The sequence below is a fragment of the Astyanax mexicanus genome, chromosome 16 (genome assembly GCF_023375975.1).
Source record: "Astyanax mexicanus isolate ESR-SI-001 chromosome 16, AstMex3_surface, whole genome shotgun sequence".
NCBI lineage: Eukaryota > Metazoa > Chordata > Actinopteri > Characiformes > Acestrorhamphidae > Astyanax > Astyanax mexicanus.
In genome coordinates, this window is record NC_064423.1 from 17,504,014 (window position 1) to 17,521,660 (window position 17,647).

At 40.2% G+C, this 17,647-nt stretch overlaps 1 protein-coding gene across 4 annotated transcripts in view; it reads right to left on the reverse strand.

Moving 5' to 3' along the window:
• Nucleotides 1–1,421: 1,421 nt before the first annotated feature.
• The window catches only part of elovl1b (ELOVL fatty acid elongase 1b), a 29,929-nt gene continuing 13,703 nt past the window's right edge, over nucleotides 1,422–17,647 (reverse strand). For 3 of the 4 annotated variants that reach the window (XM_007240162.4, XM_007240163.4, XM_015603331.3), the window contains 7 exons: nucleotides 10,384–10,482; nucleotides 6,103–6,293; nucleotides 5,244–5,324; nucleotides 4,374–4,430; nucleotides 4,167–4,272; nucleotides 3,920–4,056; nucleotides 1,422–2,318 (listed from right to left, as the gene is read on the reverse strand). In XM_007240162.4, coding sequence (XP_007240224.2) covers nucleotides 1,968–2,318; nucleotides 3,920–4,056; nucleotides 4,167–4,272; nucleotides 4,374–4,430; nucleotides 5,244–5,324; nucleotides 6,103–6,293; nucleotides 10,384–10,441 — 981 coding nt within the window. In that variant the 5' untranslated portion in view covers nucleotides 10,442–10,482 and the 3' untranslated portion in view covers nucleotides 1,422–1,967. Of the gene's footprint in view, nucleotides 2,319–3,919; nucleotides 4,057–4,166; nucleotides 4,273–4,373; nucleotides 4,431–5,243; nucleotides 5,325–6,102; nucleotides 6,294–10,383; nucleotides 10,483–17,372; nucleotides 17,638–17,647 lie in introns of those variants that run through there. The other variant, XM_007240161.4, reaches the window with a different exon arrangement.

Genomic DNA, 17,647 nt, shown 5'->3' on the forward strand with positions numbered 1-17,647 from the left:
CTTGACATAATTGAGATTGCAGAGATAGCACAAAGCATGCCGTGTAGACACACGCTCCCCGAGACAAAGGGATGTTGCTCAACCAACTGATTAGAAATAAACAGATGAGGCTGCAGCACCGGAACCACACACACACACACACACACACACACACACTAAACGAAACCAACCTTCTACAAGGAGTAGGAAGAATTGTGACACACCAACGTTATGCTGAGGAACTGTGGAGAAAGCACCCCTTTCAGATGTGAAACTATTATGTAAATTAAACCAGGGATGCACTGAATATTTGGCAACCAAATTTTCTGTGCTGGAATTTGCAAGAAAAAGCTATTTCAGTGTTCAGCCGAATTGCAAAATGTAAAATGAAACAGGCACTTCTTAATCTGATCACTGCAGAACACATTGAACATTCAACACATTGAATAATGAATTGGGTAATCAGTATATATGGCAGTGTTGGTAACTTGGAAAGATCAAGCACATCATGATAAAGAGGTTACGATTCAATATAATCGCACATCAAGATGATTACAAGTCAACATTTTTTTACTCGTATTTAAGTAGTATAAAAAAAAAAAAAACATCTGAATAAAAAATAAATTAAATGTATGTAATCAGAACAGCGGGCAGGATTTAAACACAAAGCTAATAGTACTTTTCCACAGACACGAAACCTACACAAGTACATTTTCCACCAACAAAAGTAGGTTCCGGAACCAGGAATGTTAGTTCGCAGTGGGAACCAAAAAATACTAGGCCGCTGTGCAAAGCCCTCTGTTGATGACATATGATGTGACGTTTTGACCTCAAGGAAACTGGTGGAAAAGCGGGCTGGTTCACTGGAATGCACAACGGTTCTTATAACCTGAACGGACTTCTTTTGGTGGGGAAGTACTGTCTGCCAACAAATCTTTACATGTAAACGATTCATTAAAAATCAGTAGTGTGTGTGTGAAAATAACCATTACTAAAAAAATTTTATTTTATTTTTGCTATAAACATCTTTTGTTTTTTTGTTTTGTCAGCATCTTGCGGGTGCCCCACCCCCCTTTTTATGCATCTGCAGGCTGATTCTTAAATTAAATCTTTAAAACTTACTCTGATCCAAGAATTGGAGAATGTAAGGATGTATACCCAAAAGACATACGATTATAATTGGATTTTGAAGATAAGTGTTCCCAATGAGAACGTGCATGTTATTTTGGGTCATCTTTGTGCTTTGTTAGAATGTCTGCTGGGATAATAGATAAATTGTTTAGTAATTTATATATTTATTTTAAAAAAAGACTACATGCATTTAGGTAATTTAACTGATTTTCGTCCTTTAGCAAATTTCTTTCATTTTGATGTTTCAGCTTTGGCGAAAAAAAAAAAAACAACCTCAGTGCATCTCTACAATTATTTGACAGAAACAAATATTCATATTGTCCCATTTTACAATGGTATTTATTTGAAGTTCAAGTCAATACACTTGAGTAACAAAAATTTAGAACCCTAAAGTATCAATTCCATTAGTTTTCTTGACAGTAAACCTACAGTATTTACAGTTGGAGCTTACAAGAACTGTACAGTGCTGTTTGTCACGGGGAGTCTGAGTGAGGATGGGAGTAGGGAGTGCATTCACTCTGCTCGTGACACAGTGAGAAATATCAGTGAAGAAAAACCAGTTAACATCACTGCTCTTCTCTTCATACATCGTGCTCATTAATTATTTTCCTTAGATTAACAATTAAAATCAAGAACAGAACAAAAACACAAACAGGGATCCCAGACTCATTCATCTCCCCGTGTATTTGTGCATTATTAAAACTACAAAATAAAGGGGAAAAACAAACAATAATAATAATAATTATTATAATAATAATACATGGTGAGAAAAACAGTCCCAAAACACTCTTTGGAATCCATGGCGTTTTGTGCAGGCACTCGTGGTCATGCGTTTTGGATGCTTATCTCGTGCCTATCTAGGCTTTCTTCATCTTCCCACTGTGGGTGGTTCCGTTCTCATGGTGCTTCCTACCATTGGTCAAACCATTTTCATGATGGACACCATTGCCATTAGAAACTAGAGAAGCACCGTTGGAAACAGCACCATTGGACAGGGCACCGTTGGCCTTGCCATTCAGACTCTGCTGCTCAGCATTCTTGGGAAGCCTCTTGCCCTTTACGTAGGCCTGGTACCAGAAATTGGAAAAGAGGATGAAGAAGAAAGTGCCGTACATCCAAATGAGGTGGAGGATGATGGGCATCTGATAATCACAGCTCTTCAAGAAGTAATACTGTGTAGCATGAATGGAAACCAGCACGAACTGAGTCTGAAAAAAAGCAGAAGATAGCAAACAGTTAAACAAAGAGAGAAGTGAATGCAGAATAGATTATTTAAACTTTTTAACAGTAGGTTTGTCCAGTTTATTATATAATAAGGTTTGGTCATGTGCTTATATTCCAAAAAACATGTATAGTCTAGGGCTGCAACTAATGATTCTTTGGCAGTCGTCTAATCTGATAATTATTTTTTAGATTAGTTGATTAGTCAGCGAATATTTCTCCCATGTTAAAAGGCATTTAAATGTCTAGATGTGGAAAGTACTGATATTTAGTAAGTACATATGTAATCTGTTGTGTTTGGGCACTTTTGGAAAGACAGAATAAGTTGAGTGTAAACTGTGTGAGTGAGACATTTACCCAACTCCCATTGCGCTTCAGTCCACAGCACTATGTGTAATGTGGTACTGTTACAGATTAACAATCAGTCGACAATTGAATTTGTAGTCGACAATTTTAAATAATCGACATTGTCGATAATATCGACTAATCGTTGCAGCCCTAGTAGAGTCTAGTGCGGAGACAGATACCTGGTTGATATAGCACTCTCTTAAATAACTGAATTTTTATTATAATCTTTTCAAATGTATCGAAAACCTTTAAAAAGAAAGCAACATTCCTTAATTCCCTTCTCTTCCCAATCTTAGTTGTGTTTTCATCCACTTGATTAAGAGTGCCATTAAAATGAGCAATATCTAAGCTAAGAGATGTAACTCTGCCTGCTTTTGAAATCATCTTTATAGATGAATGCAGTGTTTTTATTAGGGCTGAGGGGAATTCTGTGCCATCCTGACAATTTCCACAACACATCTAGGAATGCAAACAGCCTAGACATTTTTCAGGCCAGCTAAGAATTTCCTATTTTGGAGGCTGCAATGTTAATAAAAAAAATCTCAGGCTATGTTCATATTACCAGTCTGAAGTGACTCAAATCCGATTTTTTGCTCAATGTGGCTCAGATCAGATTTTTTTTATGGCTGTGTGAACGTGCCAAATCCATTTTTTTTCAAAATCAGATTTGAGCCACTTTCCTACGTGGTCCTAAATCGGATACATATTCAATCACGCGTCATGAACGTAAACGGTCAAATTGGAATTCATGTGGCTTTTTGCTGTAACGCATGCTCTACGTGCTTCTCTCTCGTACCCACACATCTCTTGGTGCAGCTGTGCAGCTATAGCATTTGATATAAGTAACAGTTCTGGAGATGTCAGAGGCGTTTTACACTCAGTAGACCAAGCGTTTTTATTAAAAAACATTTTTCTGTCATTCTGATATTCTAACTTCACACCTCATACTTGGGAACTTTTTTTTATAAGCTTTCTTTTAAATTGGAAAATAGAAAACCAGTTCCCTCAAAATAGAAAACGTCACTTCCCTCATTATCACAAGCTGATGGGCCTTTATTGTAAACTCTTATCTATAAAATAAATATTTAACATTGACCTTTTTGTTTATTACAGACAAGTCATGGGTACACACGTTAGCTTATTTGATATGCATCCATGTCAAAATCCTGATATAAAAATAAAGGTCATTCAAGACCAGGGACACAGGAAAATCACAAGTTAATATTCTTTATGTATTTACCAGCTGGATGGCTGTCATATATTTCTTCCACCAGAGGTACTTCTGGAACTGAGGTCCAGCAGCAGACAGGCCATAGTAGAAGTACATGATAACATGGACGGCAGAGTTTACCATGGCATGGAAGGATCCCATTCCACCTGCAGAAACAAACCCGGTGTGTTAGAGAAGAGAAAATTCAGCTTGATGTTTTTCAGAGCATGAAGCCAACAGAACCAACATACATTTCAATTATTAAGCAAAGACTCACCGGGGACAAAGCTGATCCCCCACCACCAGGTCCAGGGCATGAAAGAATGGTGGAAGATGTGCAGGAATGTAATCTGACTGTGTTTTTTACGCAGCACGAAGAAGACCTAAACAAAAGACCAGAAATTACAATCAAATACCAATTACTTACTCACAGAACGAACTATAAAATGTACTTTATTGAAGAAGGTATAAAAAAACATCTTACTGTATCCATAAGTTCAATGAACTTTGAGAAAAGGAACAACCAGGCAACCCTGACCATCTACAAAAAAAGACAATTACAAATATATATATATTTTTTTTTGACTGCATTTGAGCATTTGCAAATATATATTGCATGTTTCAGATCAAGTATTAAGTAAACTTCAGTAGCGTATTTTTCGCACTGTAAGGCACACTTAAAATTCTCTAATGTTCCCAAAATTCATCAGTGCACCTTTTATTCCGGTGCACCTTACGTATGAATTTTATCAGTCAGGTTGTAAGGAGCAGTAAAACCACTCCACTAAAATACAGTGCTGTACAGGAGTTTCAGTTTAGTTCTCTGGAGAAGCATTAGCATTAGCCGCTAACCGCCATTTCCCTGTTCAGAGGTGAGTATTATGGGCCTGTAGCCTTCTGCTAACCCCGGCTAGCACTGCTGGAGCAGTATTAGCATTACCTGCCAACTGCTCTTTGGTCTTTTGTCAGAGGCAAGTATATTGGACTGTAGTCTGTGCGCTTACAATTAAAACAATTTACGTGGGACGAACACCGCTAGCTAATACCTTCCTAGCTGACCGGAACACTCAGGGTTCCTCAGTGTAGTGCTGATGGGTGGCATTAGCTGCCAACCGTTAGCCGCTAATGCCAATGCTGCACATTTAGTGCTGGAGAAATTTGTGAATCTAAGCTTACTGTAAATAAACTAGAGCGCTTTACTCACCCACCCAAATAAACAGTTTTCAGGAGAGAAATCTGTTTAGATTAACATCCAGTGCTCGTTCCTTATAGCATCTCTTAAAATGTGCCTTATAATCCAGTGAGCCTTACAGCGTGAAAAATATGGTGAGTAAATATTCCTGCAAAACTTTACCCTCAATGCCTGAGGACTGTCAGAGAAATCAACAGGATCACATCTCCACGTATAGCCTGTGAGCCACCCGGACATCAAGAACTAGAAAAACAAAACAAAGAAAAGGCAAGTGTCAATAACAGCCTGTTTTTCTAGATAGATTATCATTTCTGTAAGCAAATCAAGCTACACGATAGCAGTGCCCTTTTCTTATCGACATGTTCCTTTGCATAGGAACGTCATTGCAAATTTCCACTTAATAAGAGGAAAAAACAAACAAACAAAAAAATTATTCTATATAATTTTAACTTCCTCACCTCGGCTCCCCCAAAATTGTAATTGTCTTGCCTAGCAACCTATCCAAATTCTAATTGTGTAGTGCACCAACTGACCGATGTGTGAAGCTTTTAATTTAAACGCTTAGAGAAGCTCATATGTGCACACTGCACATAAGACAGTGCTGCGTAATTATACCATTAACTTTTTTACAATCCCAGTATGATTTGTTACTTGCCTATATATTCTTGCCATAGCTTAAAAAAAATTAAGCCTACAACACAGACAATCAGTCTGAATCACGATTTAGGGAAGAATATACTGGTACGTCACACATATGAGCAACACACAGAAAAGATGCCTTTCAAACATGGAAGAGAAGCTGATAACATCAGTATCTGGATTTTCAGATTTGCTAGATTTGCATAGAAGTGAATGATTATAATCTTAAATGAATGATCTAAAAAAGTATGACTGCCTACTTCCAAAATGTTCAGTTGTTAAATTTGCACTGGGGGGAAAAAAAAAAAAAAAAAAAAAAAAAAAAAACAGTGTTTGGTCTACTACTACAGTACATGTACAGAGACCATTTATATAGTCTCACCTCATACACAATGAAGATAGACAGAAAAACCAGGGAAAAGTTGTAGAAAATCATCGGCCCTTTCAGTTGGAAGGGTTTACGGTTGGCCATTATCCGAGGTCCTGCATAGAGTACGAAGAAGAGGTAGCCGAGCAGAATAGCAGACATGGTCAGTGGACTGCCCATCAACGGGTAGCCCTGTAGCCGTGGGTCTGAAATGGAAACAAAGCAAAATCTTTGTTAAAGAGCGAACATCCTAATTTAAATATAGCTGGAATAGTATAAAATAAAATAATGTGGAGAACAAAAAAACACGACTGGAACTCTACATCCATGCTCTGCCCACAGCTATTTAACAGCACATAGCATAGTACGTTTCACAAAATAAACAAGGAAATACACATGGTAGTGCCAAATGACATTAACTTTGTATGTGTGTGAAAGGTCACACTGTTTGGTCATTGAGTTCCTCCTATAATGACGTTTATCATTTCCAACCTGATTTTAGTTTCAGATTACTATAACGATACAGTCCATCTCAGCAAATCTGAACTACTCAACTACATTCTTTATGCTCAGCAAAGATTGTTGTCGACATTCTGATCTGTAGAGAATGCTCAACTACGTAACAGCTGAGGTCTGAGCAAGAGAGGTGACCTGAGGGTGAATTTGAGCCTGGTGTTAAAGTCTTAACCTCTTTTAAGACTTCCAGTCTTTTTAGAACATTTTCCCTGACTTCCATATATGGCAACATAGTGTGGCCTGTACTCTGGGAAAGGGGCGTGGCCACCGGGGCCTGGCAGGCCACAAGCAAGAGAGAGGACAACACAGAGCTGACAGGAAACTCACTTTGTAATGTACCTTTCTCGTGCGTTGCACGCTGTGCCATGGGAGTTGACCCACAGCAGACCGAACTTCCTTACTGCCACAATAAATAAAATGAATGTACTAACTCATTGCCTACAACGAGATCATTTTCTGTAAATTGTGCTGAAAACCCCTTGAATATTTTAAATTAATTTAGGGTCTTAATTTGTCGCATTTTACATTCATATCCAACAGGATATCCAACAACATTGTCAGACATTACATTTTCCCCCCAATTTTATTTCCCACCCACTCAGCTGCCCTCCCCTATCACAAGTGATGCCCCAACCCCATGAGAGTGAAGACTAGCACATGCCTCCTCCGACGCATGTGAAGTCAGCCACCGCCTCTGTTCCAACTGCTGCTGATGTAGCATTACAGAGTAGCCAGCGTGTCAAATTCAGAGGAAAGCGCAGCGACTCTGCTCTGATACAGCAGCTCACTGAAGCCAACTTGGGAGTGAAGGTGGGGAGAGAGAGAGAGAGCCATCACTCACCAGAAAGGGCATGGCCAGTTGTGCTCTCTCTCAGACTCCAGCTGCTGATGCCGAAGCAACATATGACCAGTGACTAGGATTAGAACCAGTGTTTTCCTAATCATAGGGGCAGCGCCTTAGTCCGCTAAACCACTAGACATTACATTTTTGTCCATACTGTGCACCCTAAGATTTCACGAGTGAATAAATCTAACCCTTTATGGCAAGGATTTTATAAATTTTTGGAAGGATAATAGCAATAACTGCAGCTTTAGCATTGTTCCCAACAAAAGTGGTCTATCTGCAAAAAATATATATACACTGCTCAAAAAAATAAAGGGAACACTCAAATAACACATCCTAGATCTGAATGAATGAAATATTCTCATTGAATACTTTGTTCTGTACAAAGTTGAATGTGCTGACAACAAAATCACACAAAAATCATCAATGGAAATCAAATTTATTAACCAATGGAGGCCTGGATTTGGAGCCACACACAAAATTAAAGTGAAAAAACACACTACAGGCTGATCCAACTTTAATGTAATGTCCTTAAAACAAGTCAAAATGAGGCTCAGTATTGTGTTTGGCCTCCACGTGCCTGTATGACCTCCCTACAACGCCTGGGCATGCTCCTGATGAGGTGGCGGATGGTCTCCTGAGGGATCTCCTCCCAGACCTGGACTAAAGCATCCGCCAACTTCTGGACAGTCTGTGGTGCAACGTGACGTTGGTGGATGGAGTGAGACATGATGTCCCAGATGTGCTCAATCGGATTCAGGTCTGGGGAACGGGCGGGCCAGTCCATAGCTTCAATGCCTTCATCTTGCAGGAACTGCTGACACACTCCAGCCACATGAGGTCTAGCATTGTCCTGCATTAGGAGGAACCCAGGGCCAACCGCACCAGCATATGGTCTCACAAGGGGTCTGAGGATCTCATCTCGGTACCTAATGGCAGTCAGGCTACCTCTGGTGAGCACATGGAGGGCTGTGCGGCCCTCCAAAGAAATGCCACCCCACACCATTACTGACCCACTGCCAAACCGGTCATGCTGAAGGATGTTGCAGGCAGCAGACCGCTCTCCACGGCGTCTCCAGACTCTGTCACGTCTGTCATGTGCTCAGTATGAACCTACTTTCATCTGTGAAGAGCACAAGGCGCCAGTGGCGAATTTGCCAATCCTGGTGTTCTCTGGCAAATGCCAAGCGTCCTGCACGGTGTTGGGCTGTGAGCACAACCCCCATCTGTGGACGTCGGGCCCTCATACCATCCTCATGGAGTCGGTTTCTAACCGTTTGTGCAGACACATGCACATTTGTGGCCTGCTGGAGGTCATTTTGCAGGGCTCTGGCAGTGCTCCTCCTGTTCCTTCTTGCACAAAGGCGGAGGTAGCGGTCCTGCTGCTCGGTTGTTGCCCTCCTACGGCCTCCTCCACGTCTCCTGGTGTACTGGCCTGTCTCCTGGTAGCGCCTCCAGCCTCTAGACACTACGCTGACAGACACAGCAAACCTTCTTGCCACAGCTCGCATTGATGTGCCATCCTGGATGAGCTGCACTACCTGAGCCACTTGTGTGGGTTGTAGAGTCAGTCTCATGCTACCACGAGTGTGAAAGAACCACCAACATTCAAAACTGACCAAAACATCAGCCAGACAGCATAGGTTCTGAGACGTGGTCTGTGGTCCCCACCTGCAGAACCACTCCTTTATTGAGTGTGTCTTGCTAATTGCCAATAATTTCCATCTGTTGTCTATTCCATTTGCACAACAGCAGGTGAAATTGATTGTCAATCAGTGTTGCTTCCTAAGTGGACAGTTTAATTTCACAGAAGTTTGATTTACTTGGAGTTATATTGTGTTATTTGAGTGTTCCCTCTATTTTTTTGAGCAGTGTATATATATATATATATATATATATATATAAAAACTCTAAATGTGATGTTTTGCGACATTGTGAGACACAAATTAAAGAGAAAAAAGGTGGTTTGTTGCCAGAGGGCAACACCATGTCATAGAGGGTTAACAGGTTTTCCAGATTTCCCAAGACGCATAGAGCAACCCTGTCAGTTACTATTTACATCTAAATGATTGTTAATCAGTAACTATATGGAAATGAATGCAAATGTGCTGAGTTTCTCTAAAATAAGGAAGCGCTCATAGTTTGGTGACAGTGAAGTACAAAGTTGAACTACAATATATGTCATAAAACTTTTTTTTTCAGTTAACCAAATAAATTAATAACTATGCAACAAGATAGGGGGAAAGCCAAGCCTACTGTTTATACTGAGTAATCCTGACCTTTGCATCAACCGGTGTAAAAGAACAATGGTTTGTAATCTGTCAGCCAGTTGTCCTGTAATATGTGTTATACACACTATAAGTGAGTGGTTAAAAAAAAAAGATTTTTGGGGGGCTCCAAGTAGTCCAGCGGGCTAAGTGCTGCCACTATGATCAGGAGATGGCTGATTCGAATCCTGGTTATGTAGATTGCCATCGGCTACTCGAGCCCTGAGAGAGCACAATTAATGGATAGGTGGCCGCACATCACTCCAAAGGGTGATGTCCACAGCATGAGGAGTCTGTCAGCTGATGAATCAGAACCGAGTCGCTGCGCTTTCCTCAGAGCATGCTACTTGACAATGCTACATCAGCAGCAGTTCGAAATTAAGCGATGGAAGAGTTCACATGTATTGAAAGAGGCATGTGCTAGTCTTCAAATTCCTGGTGTTGGGGCATCACTAGTGCTAGTGATTGGGTTGGGTAATTGGTCAGGATCAGAAAATAGATCAGATATATTTGGTTTTAAAGGGCAAATAAAATATTCCAGGGGGCTGTGTAAAGTTTTGTGGTGAGTCAAGTGGGCCTTGAATTACAAAAGATTGGGAACCCCAGTATTAGAAATGCTGCTTTATTAAGCAGTGGCTTAATACTAACTGTATTGAGCCGATACAGTACCTCTCCATTCCAGAACTTTATTGTACACTTCTAGCACTCGGTCTGTGACTGTCTCCATGTTAGCCCTTTCTGGACTTCTTTCAGCAAGAATAGAAAAACCTGTGAAATAGAAGACAAAGGATATGTAAGTTAAACAATAGATGTACATGCTTGGCACACGGTGTAAATGATTTACATTTATTTCATTACATTGGACTTTCTTAAGGGTGCTTTCAGGATTTTAAACAGAGGACACCTTCTGAAAGGGAAAGGGAGGGGGGTGAATGATCATCGTAATGACCTGCATGCTGCTGACATGTGATACGCCTGCCTGGGATAAGAAGAAAAAAAAAAGGCCTCATGAGGTTAACTAGTGACTCTGTGACTCTGCCTGTCCTTTCTCTCCCACTCCCTCTCCCATTTCCCTCCTCCCTCCAAACAACAGCCCTTCCTTTTTCTTCCTCTCGACAGACATGGTGTGATGCTGACAGGGAGGAGCTACAGCTGGGAACGGAAAAAAGACCCAGCACACACACACACACACACACACACACACACAGCCCTCGAGTGAGTGTGTGTTCCTCTAACCTTTAGTGCTTGAAACAAGCCCTATTTCTTTTAAACCACACATAGAAAAAAATAAAAAGTTATATTACACTACTAGGTAAGAATGACTCTCCCTAAAACAAACTCTAACACACTGTATGTAATAAGGACCCTGCGAGAGGCTCGTTCTTATCGCCTCGGCTGAGTCACAGCCAGGGTTTAGGCAAACAGAGGAGAGGTGCAGGTGTGTCCAAAGGAAGGAACAGCACAGAGCGAAGGCAGGAATTTATTCAATCAATAATAATAGTTAAAAAAAAGAAACAGAATTCCATTCCCGGCTTTCGGGTCACTCCAGTCAAATGCAGAGGAACAAGCACAGATTCACAGCAGATGTCGCGCCGGAGGAAAAGCACAGAGTCACATACCACAACCTCCCACATCACCGGCTCCCTGCTTTCTACTAGCCAACCCTGACGCCTCCACGCACATAACTGATAACTGATCATCTTTTGTGCTACAGATACCACCAGATTCTCAGATTCTACCCTCTGCTTCCAAGTTATTATCCTTTATCATGAGCTTAAACAGTTTTTTCTTTTACATTTTTTTCTACAGTGCCTACAAGGCTGAGAGTCAGGAAGAGCTAAACATCAGTGTGTGTGTGTGTGTGTGTGTGTGTATGTGTGTGGTTACTCTGGCAGGGCGTGGACGCTGACTTTGAGGCTGAGGTCAAGTTACGCCACTAATAGGATTTCAAAGGACATGTTTAAGGTTTGCTCAAGCCATATCCTTTTAAGGCTTTTAGTGCTGTGTACTGGTAAAAACCTGCTGATATGATACAATACTATGCGATGCAACACGAGTCACAATACAGGGGTTTTGACATATCGCAATTTGTCATACAAAACTCACCCTCACTGTAAATAAAATATGATTGTCTGAAAAGTAAACTTTTCTTTCAATCAGAACAGCAGACCTGAAGACTTGATGTTGCCTCAGCAGACAGCTTAGAAATGTGTGAACATCATTTTTTTTTTAATCTTGTAAATGAGGCTGGCAAGTTTGAACAAGACCTGAAGAATAAGACACTCCATTTCCAAAGCTGTGCGGTAATTCAACATGCCATAGTCCACAATGTCAACGTAGATTAAAAAGATAAAATGTCTGTATGCAAAATCGTGATTACTCAATTTTGAAAATCGCATTAAAACTGTAATTCGAATTAACCAAATTAACCATGAAAATCAATCAGCACAAGAAGACGTTACCAACCACAGCGGACAGCACAGTAGGTGGTAATGACTATGACTGGCTGCATCTGGAAAGAACCGTTCACACAATCAGAGGCAAATCTAGCAGAAATCATATCCACATTCAACACATCCACGAGCACACACACGTAAAAAATTTCAGATCTGACCGTCCACATTCCTTTATTGTACATCATTGTACATCTAGTACCACATGAGACAGTAACTTAAAGCTGATTTTAAAAGATTAGATTTGAGAAGCCCACATACCCCTGAAAAAAATCTAATCTGTCATTTTAGCCTGGAAATTCATCAGAGTAGTTTGTTTCTAAATTGTTTATTGTAGTAAAACCCACAGACTAGAAACAATGACCATCAGATGTTATGATGCCAAGATTATATTTTTTATCTGAAGTGACCAGTAAATCCACATGCATCTGTACCAGAGTTTAATATATAATATAAACAGTGGTAAATTGGAAACACTTATGTATCTCTGTTTGTAGATTTGTCTGGTTTTAATTTGCCAAATAGTCATTTTAGTATTTGGTCTACCATATCTTTTGAAGAATGTCAAGAAGCTTCTTTCAATCTTGCATCACTACTACAGTACACAGCTCTGAATTGTAGTACTGTAGTTCAAACACTTCTGAAGAACATCCTGATTGGTTACTCTCAGAGAACAGCAAGAGCAAATTAAGCTCTTTGGGACCCGATGCTCTTTTTCAGCCAAGAAATTCTGCAACATCACTGGAGATTAAACCAGTAATCTCCAGATGATAAGGCTAGGGATTTGTTTATTCGAGTCTGAACTTGATTGATCTTAATGATTTAATTATACAGCCTACTCAAAAAACCTTTAACCTTAAGTGTTTTTACCACATTGAATGGAAACAACTGGTAGGTATTAAGAGATGGAAAGACTGGGGCTGGGGCATCAGGTGTTACCAGCTCAAAGAACAAACAGTAATATAATAATAAATCTGTAGCGCAGAACACAGAACAGCTCATTGAGTAATGGCAGAAATCCTTGGTTAACCTCTGTGGCTTCCAGGCACCAGAACGTACATCAGTCAGCTAGGACTGGACAATATGAACTTAAATTAGTATTGTAATATAATTCTGCATTTAGTTATGGTATATTATCACAATACATTAAAAAACTTCTATGAATATAAACTATAATTGTACAGCAACTGTTATTTCATGTTCACCTTGTCTTGGGGCAAGCTTCTATTTTGTAGTATTTTCATTACTTACTATTATATCATTTTACAACCAACTAACCATTAAAAAGTGTAGCCCAACATTCTATTGCATAATATCAGCTTAACCGCCCATCTCTTTACAACAAACCAGTTCACACACGTACTGTTCTGCTGAAGTTCCCTTGATGGTTCTGCACGAGTGCCATTTAGGACTGGAATGGCTGGAATCCAATGTCTCCCCAATCTTAACTCTTATGCAGGTATCTCCAGCCTATACGCCGACAGACACATGTATTGTGTATTCACAGCTGCCCTCATCTGGCCTAATCGGACACCCTCAGGCCGTGAAGTGTATCGCGGTAGCATCGTGTTCTGGGACGTCATAGAAAGACTGTCTCTGTTATTCTGGCAGGGTGTGGACGCTGCCTTCGAGAAAGAGGTCAAGTTATGCCACCAACACTTTCGAAGGATTTTGAAATATATATGGGTGGGGAGTATAACAAATTTAATTGTACTGCACAAAATATCACATTGAGAATCCTTGAAAAATACAGAGCTATCAAATTTGCTGCCTGAGTATTTTGACAATGCAGCTTAGACAAAGGCCCCTTGATCTTTCACTGGAATGAGTCTACATTGTGGTTTGAATGTTTCACAGGCCCACAGCTAGAATAACTCTACACCATGGCTTGGAGGTTTTCATGGCCTCCCACCAGAGCAGATCTACAATGTAAAAAAAAAAAATGTAAATTGGATGTTTCCAAGGGCTGCCTCTGTGATGACTCTCTTTAGGACCACCCCCCCAAGCAGCTCTACAACACTACTTGGATGTTACTACAATTAATCTACTGCAAGAGTGACTTGAGTGTTTCCCTGGCCTGCTATTAGAGTAACTATTAGGAGTGCGTGATATGGCACGATATTTTAGGGCAGCCATTAGTTTTGGAAAATGAAGTGTAATGGGATGGAGCGCTACTGAATAGTAGCTCTCCAGCCCAGAGGGTTGTTGAACCCAATTACAAAACAGCTGACTTCAAAGCAGGTAAACCCAAAAAGAAAGGAAAAAAATAAACCTTCCCCCTCCCATGGGATTCAACCCATGTCGTCAGGGTTGCGCTCCAATACACTACCGCTGCCCTGGATAGTAAATTGTGACACGGCCGGCAAAAAATGCCCTTATAAGGAGATAAAGACCGAAGAACGGGTGGAAAAACGAGAACAGGTGGAAACTACAGTCACGTTTTGCGCGACAGAGAGACAGAGAAGGAATGTAAATAAAAGCTGGCCTTTTTTAATTATCGTTCATTATAGTTCAAGCAATCTCACGGGCCAGCTGTTTCATACTTGCAGGCCACATCTGGCCCGTGGGCCATCTATTGCCAACCTCTGTTTTAGGGTATAATATTTTTCACGATATTCAAAAATGTTGGTGATATTATTGTATATGATACGATATGGCACAGCCCTACTATTAATATGAATTGTTGATATATGTTTCCATGGCCCACCACCAGAGCAGCTTTACAAAGATACTGCTCAGACGTTTTGCTGCTCTGCAGCTGGAACGATTCTATATGCACCTACTGCCAGAGTGACTCTACATACAACTTGAATTTTTCCATTACCCACCTTCAGAGCAGCTCTACAACACTACTGTAGGACGTTGCTACAATTAATCTACTGCCAGAGAGACTCTACATACGACTTGGCCTGCTATCAGAGCAACTATTACCGTAATATGACTATGTTTCCATTGCCCACCACCAGAGCAGCACTACAAAGCTGCTCAGATGTTACGCTGATCTGCAGCTGGAATGATTCTATAGGTTAGTTCTATAAATCAGCAAACTACAGCTGCATATGATGCAAGATTTTAATTATGGCTTATTTAAACTGTTGCGTCGGAATGACGACATGGGTGACAAACGTGTGTTTATGTTAAAACTCTTACAGCTTTTAAGCTCTTTCAACCTATTCATTTACCCTTATAAATCAGACTCAGTGCCAGCACTATATGTATAGTAAATCTGCCCAGATAACTGCAGAACAGCCAACTACCATTTGAAGCTCTATCATGTTCAATGTTTTTAAATATTCAACAAATTTACTTTAACAATTAACATTGTTAATGCTGCTTTTTTTTGTAAAGTTACAACTGCTGCTATACTTTAGAAAACTTCAAAGACACAGTTATTGATAGCTAGCCTAGTTTACCAACCACTCCCCTCAGGTTCCTGTTTCTCTCATCTGTTAACCACCAGCACATGCTGTCACATGTCTTTAATTAGGAACGAACACAGTACATATGTAAACATTTAAGATAAGTATGGTGTTCAGTTCAGCTCTATAACTTATCCTTCGAATTTAGTTTTCTATCAGTGATCCAAGACTCTTACAGCCACTAAACTAAACTGAACACACTGAACATCAAATATTGATTTTAGTGTTAACAGTACAGCACGTTAGTGTGGTATTACAGTGTCCTAAAACGCAAACAGGGCGTGGTGGGTGGGGGGTAGTTGGGGTGTTGACATTTGCCCACAAAGCCACAGGTTAAATCCCTCCCCCCTCAAGACTCAGAAGAGGAGAGGCCTCAAGGCCCCTCTGCACTAGACAGGGCGACTGTCTCATGGATATGCTAAAACAAGTTTTAAGATAACAGGAGAAGTGTACACACCCAAAATCTACAGCCCCAAAATCCTCTGGTAGAGCCTAGTTCTGCCACGATTAAATGATTGCGGAATAAGTGTCTGCCTGGAGAATCCCTCATACAACTACTCCCCTGATAGCTGATGTAATGTTTGCTACACACCAGTGTTTACAAAGTGATACAAGAAAACAAGCCAGGTCTAACACAAAGGAGAGAGAAAAATGCACCAAATATATCGCAAAAAAACATGAACACTAACAAACTAGTATAAAATGTCCCCCAAATGAAGGACTTTTAACCAATTGAAAAAGCTACATAACTTCCAGATGATTACTAATTTATTTTAATCCATTTGCTGGGATGTTAATAATGTTAAGAAAAGAAAATGAAAATAGTTATATATCAAAGTATCGCGATATTTGGTTTTCCAATACTGTCTCAACTTCACTGAAACTGATTAATCTTTAATCATACTACACACGTAATTCTACATGTAAAAAATGATGGCAGAAAGAGGAACAGCCATAATGAGGTTTTGTTTAGTCAATTTCGGGCAGAAATTTCTATATCAGTGCATCTTGAGAAAACAAAAATCAACAATCTATCCGTTATCTTTGATGGATCCAATAGAAGCCTTAAAAGGTTCTACATTAATACAAATATGGTTATTTTAGGAACTAGAATGGTTCTTCTATGGCATTATTATTTTATTTTAGTATTTTAAGAGAGCACTGTTCTTTCATACATCATAATGAAAAGTTTACTACAAAAACTACAAGCTTAACCACAAGAAAATTTCACAGTAATCAATTTCCTGTCAGTTCTACAACATTTAACAGATGCTATTAAAAGGTTCTTTGATGGACACAAAAGTCAAACCTTGGTGGTTCTTCAATGGTGTTGCTAAAAATGGTCATTTTAGTAAGAGAGCACAGTTCTTTCATACTTCTAATGAACATTTTATTACATTCTTAACCAAGAGGAAATTTCAGAGTAATCAAATTCCACCTGGCTTAACAGAGTTAAGCCATTAAATCTTATTAAACAACAAGACCTTCAATCTTCAACAAACTGTTCAAAGACTGACCAAGGTCTTACGTTTCGTTAAATTCAGCATGTCTGGCTTCACCGGTAGACGTGAAATGTCATGGTTGCTAGTGGAGACTGAGGAACCACCCTGCTCTGTGCATGCCGGTCATGTGATTATGGTCCATCAGGGCAAACCACCAAGAGATTACAAGAATCTGAGAATCCAGAAAGATACAGACCTTCTGATCTTATGTACCATCCTTTCTAAATCACATGAGCCTTACCACAACATCACATAAGCCAAGTGTCACAACACTTAACACTTACCGAGGAGCTGCAAAACTTCAGTTTCAAGTTCAAACCAAGGCCACAGAGCGTGACGCTGCTTCAGCAAAAGCTCGAAGTTAAGGGTGAGGCTGCAAGCTAGCGGCAGAAACAGGCATCCTGTCAATGAATCATGCAGTGGAAAAAACGAGCCGTGGTTTGGAGTTAATGATGAACAGAGGGAGAGGAGTGTGTCCCAGAGATTCGAGGCAGCGAGGCTATTTGGCAAACACCCGGACCTGCGTCTGTTAACGGGGCGTGACTTTCTTTCTCAGGCA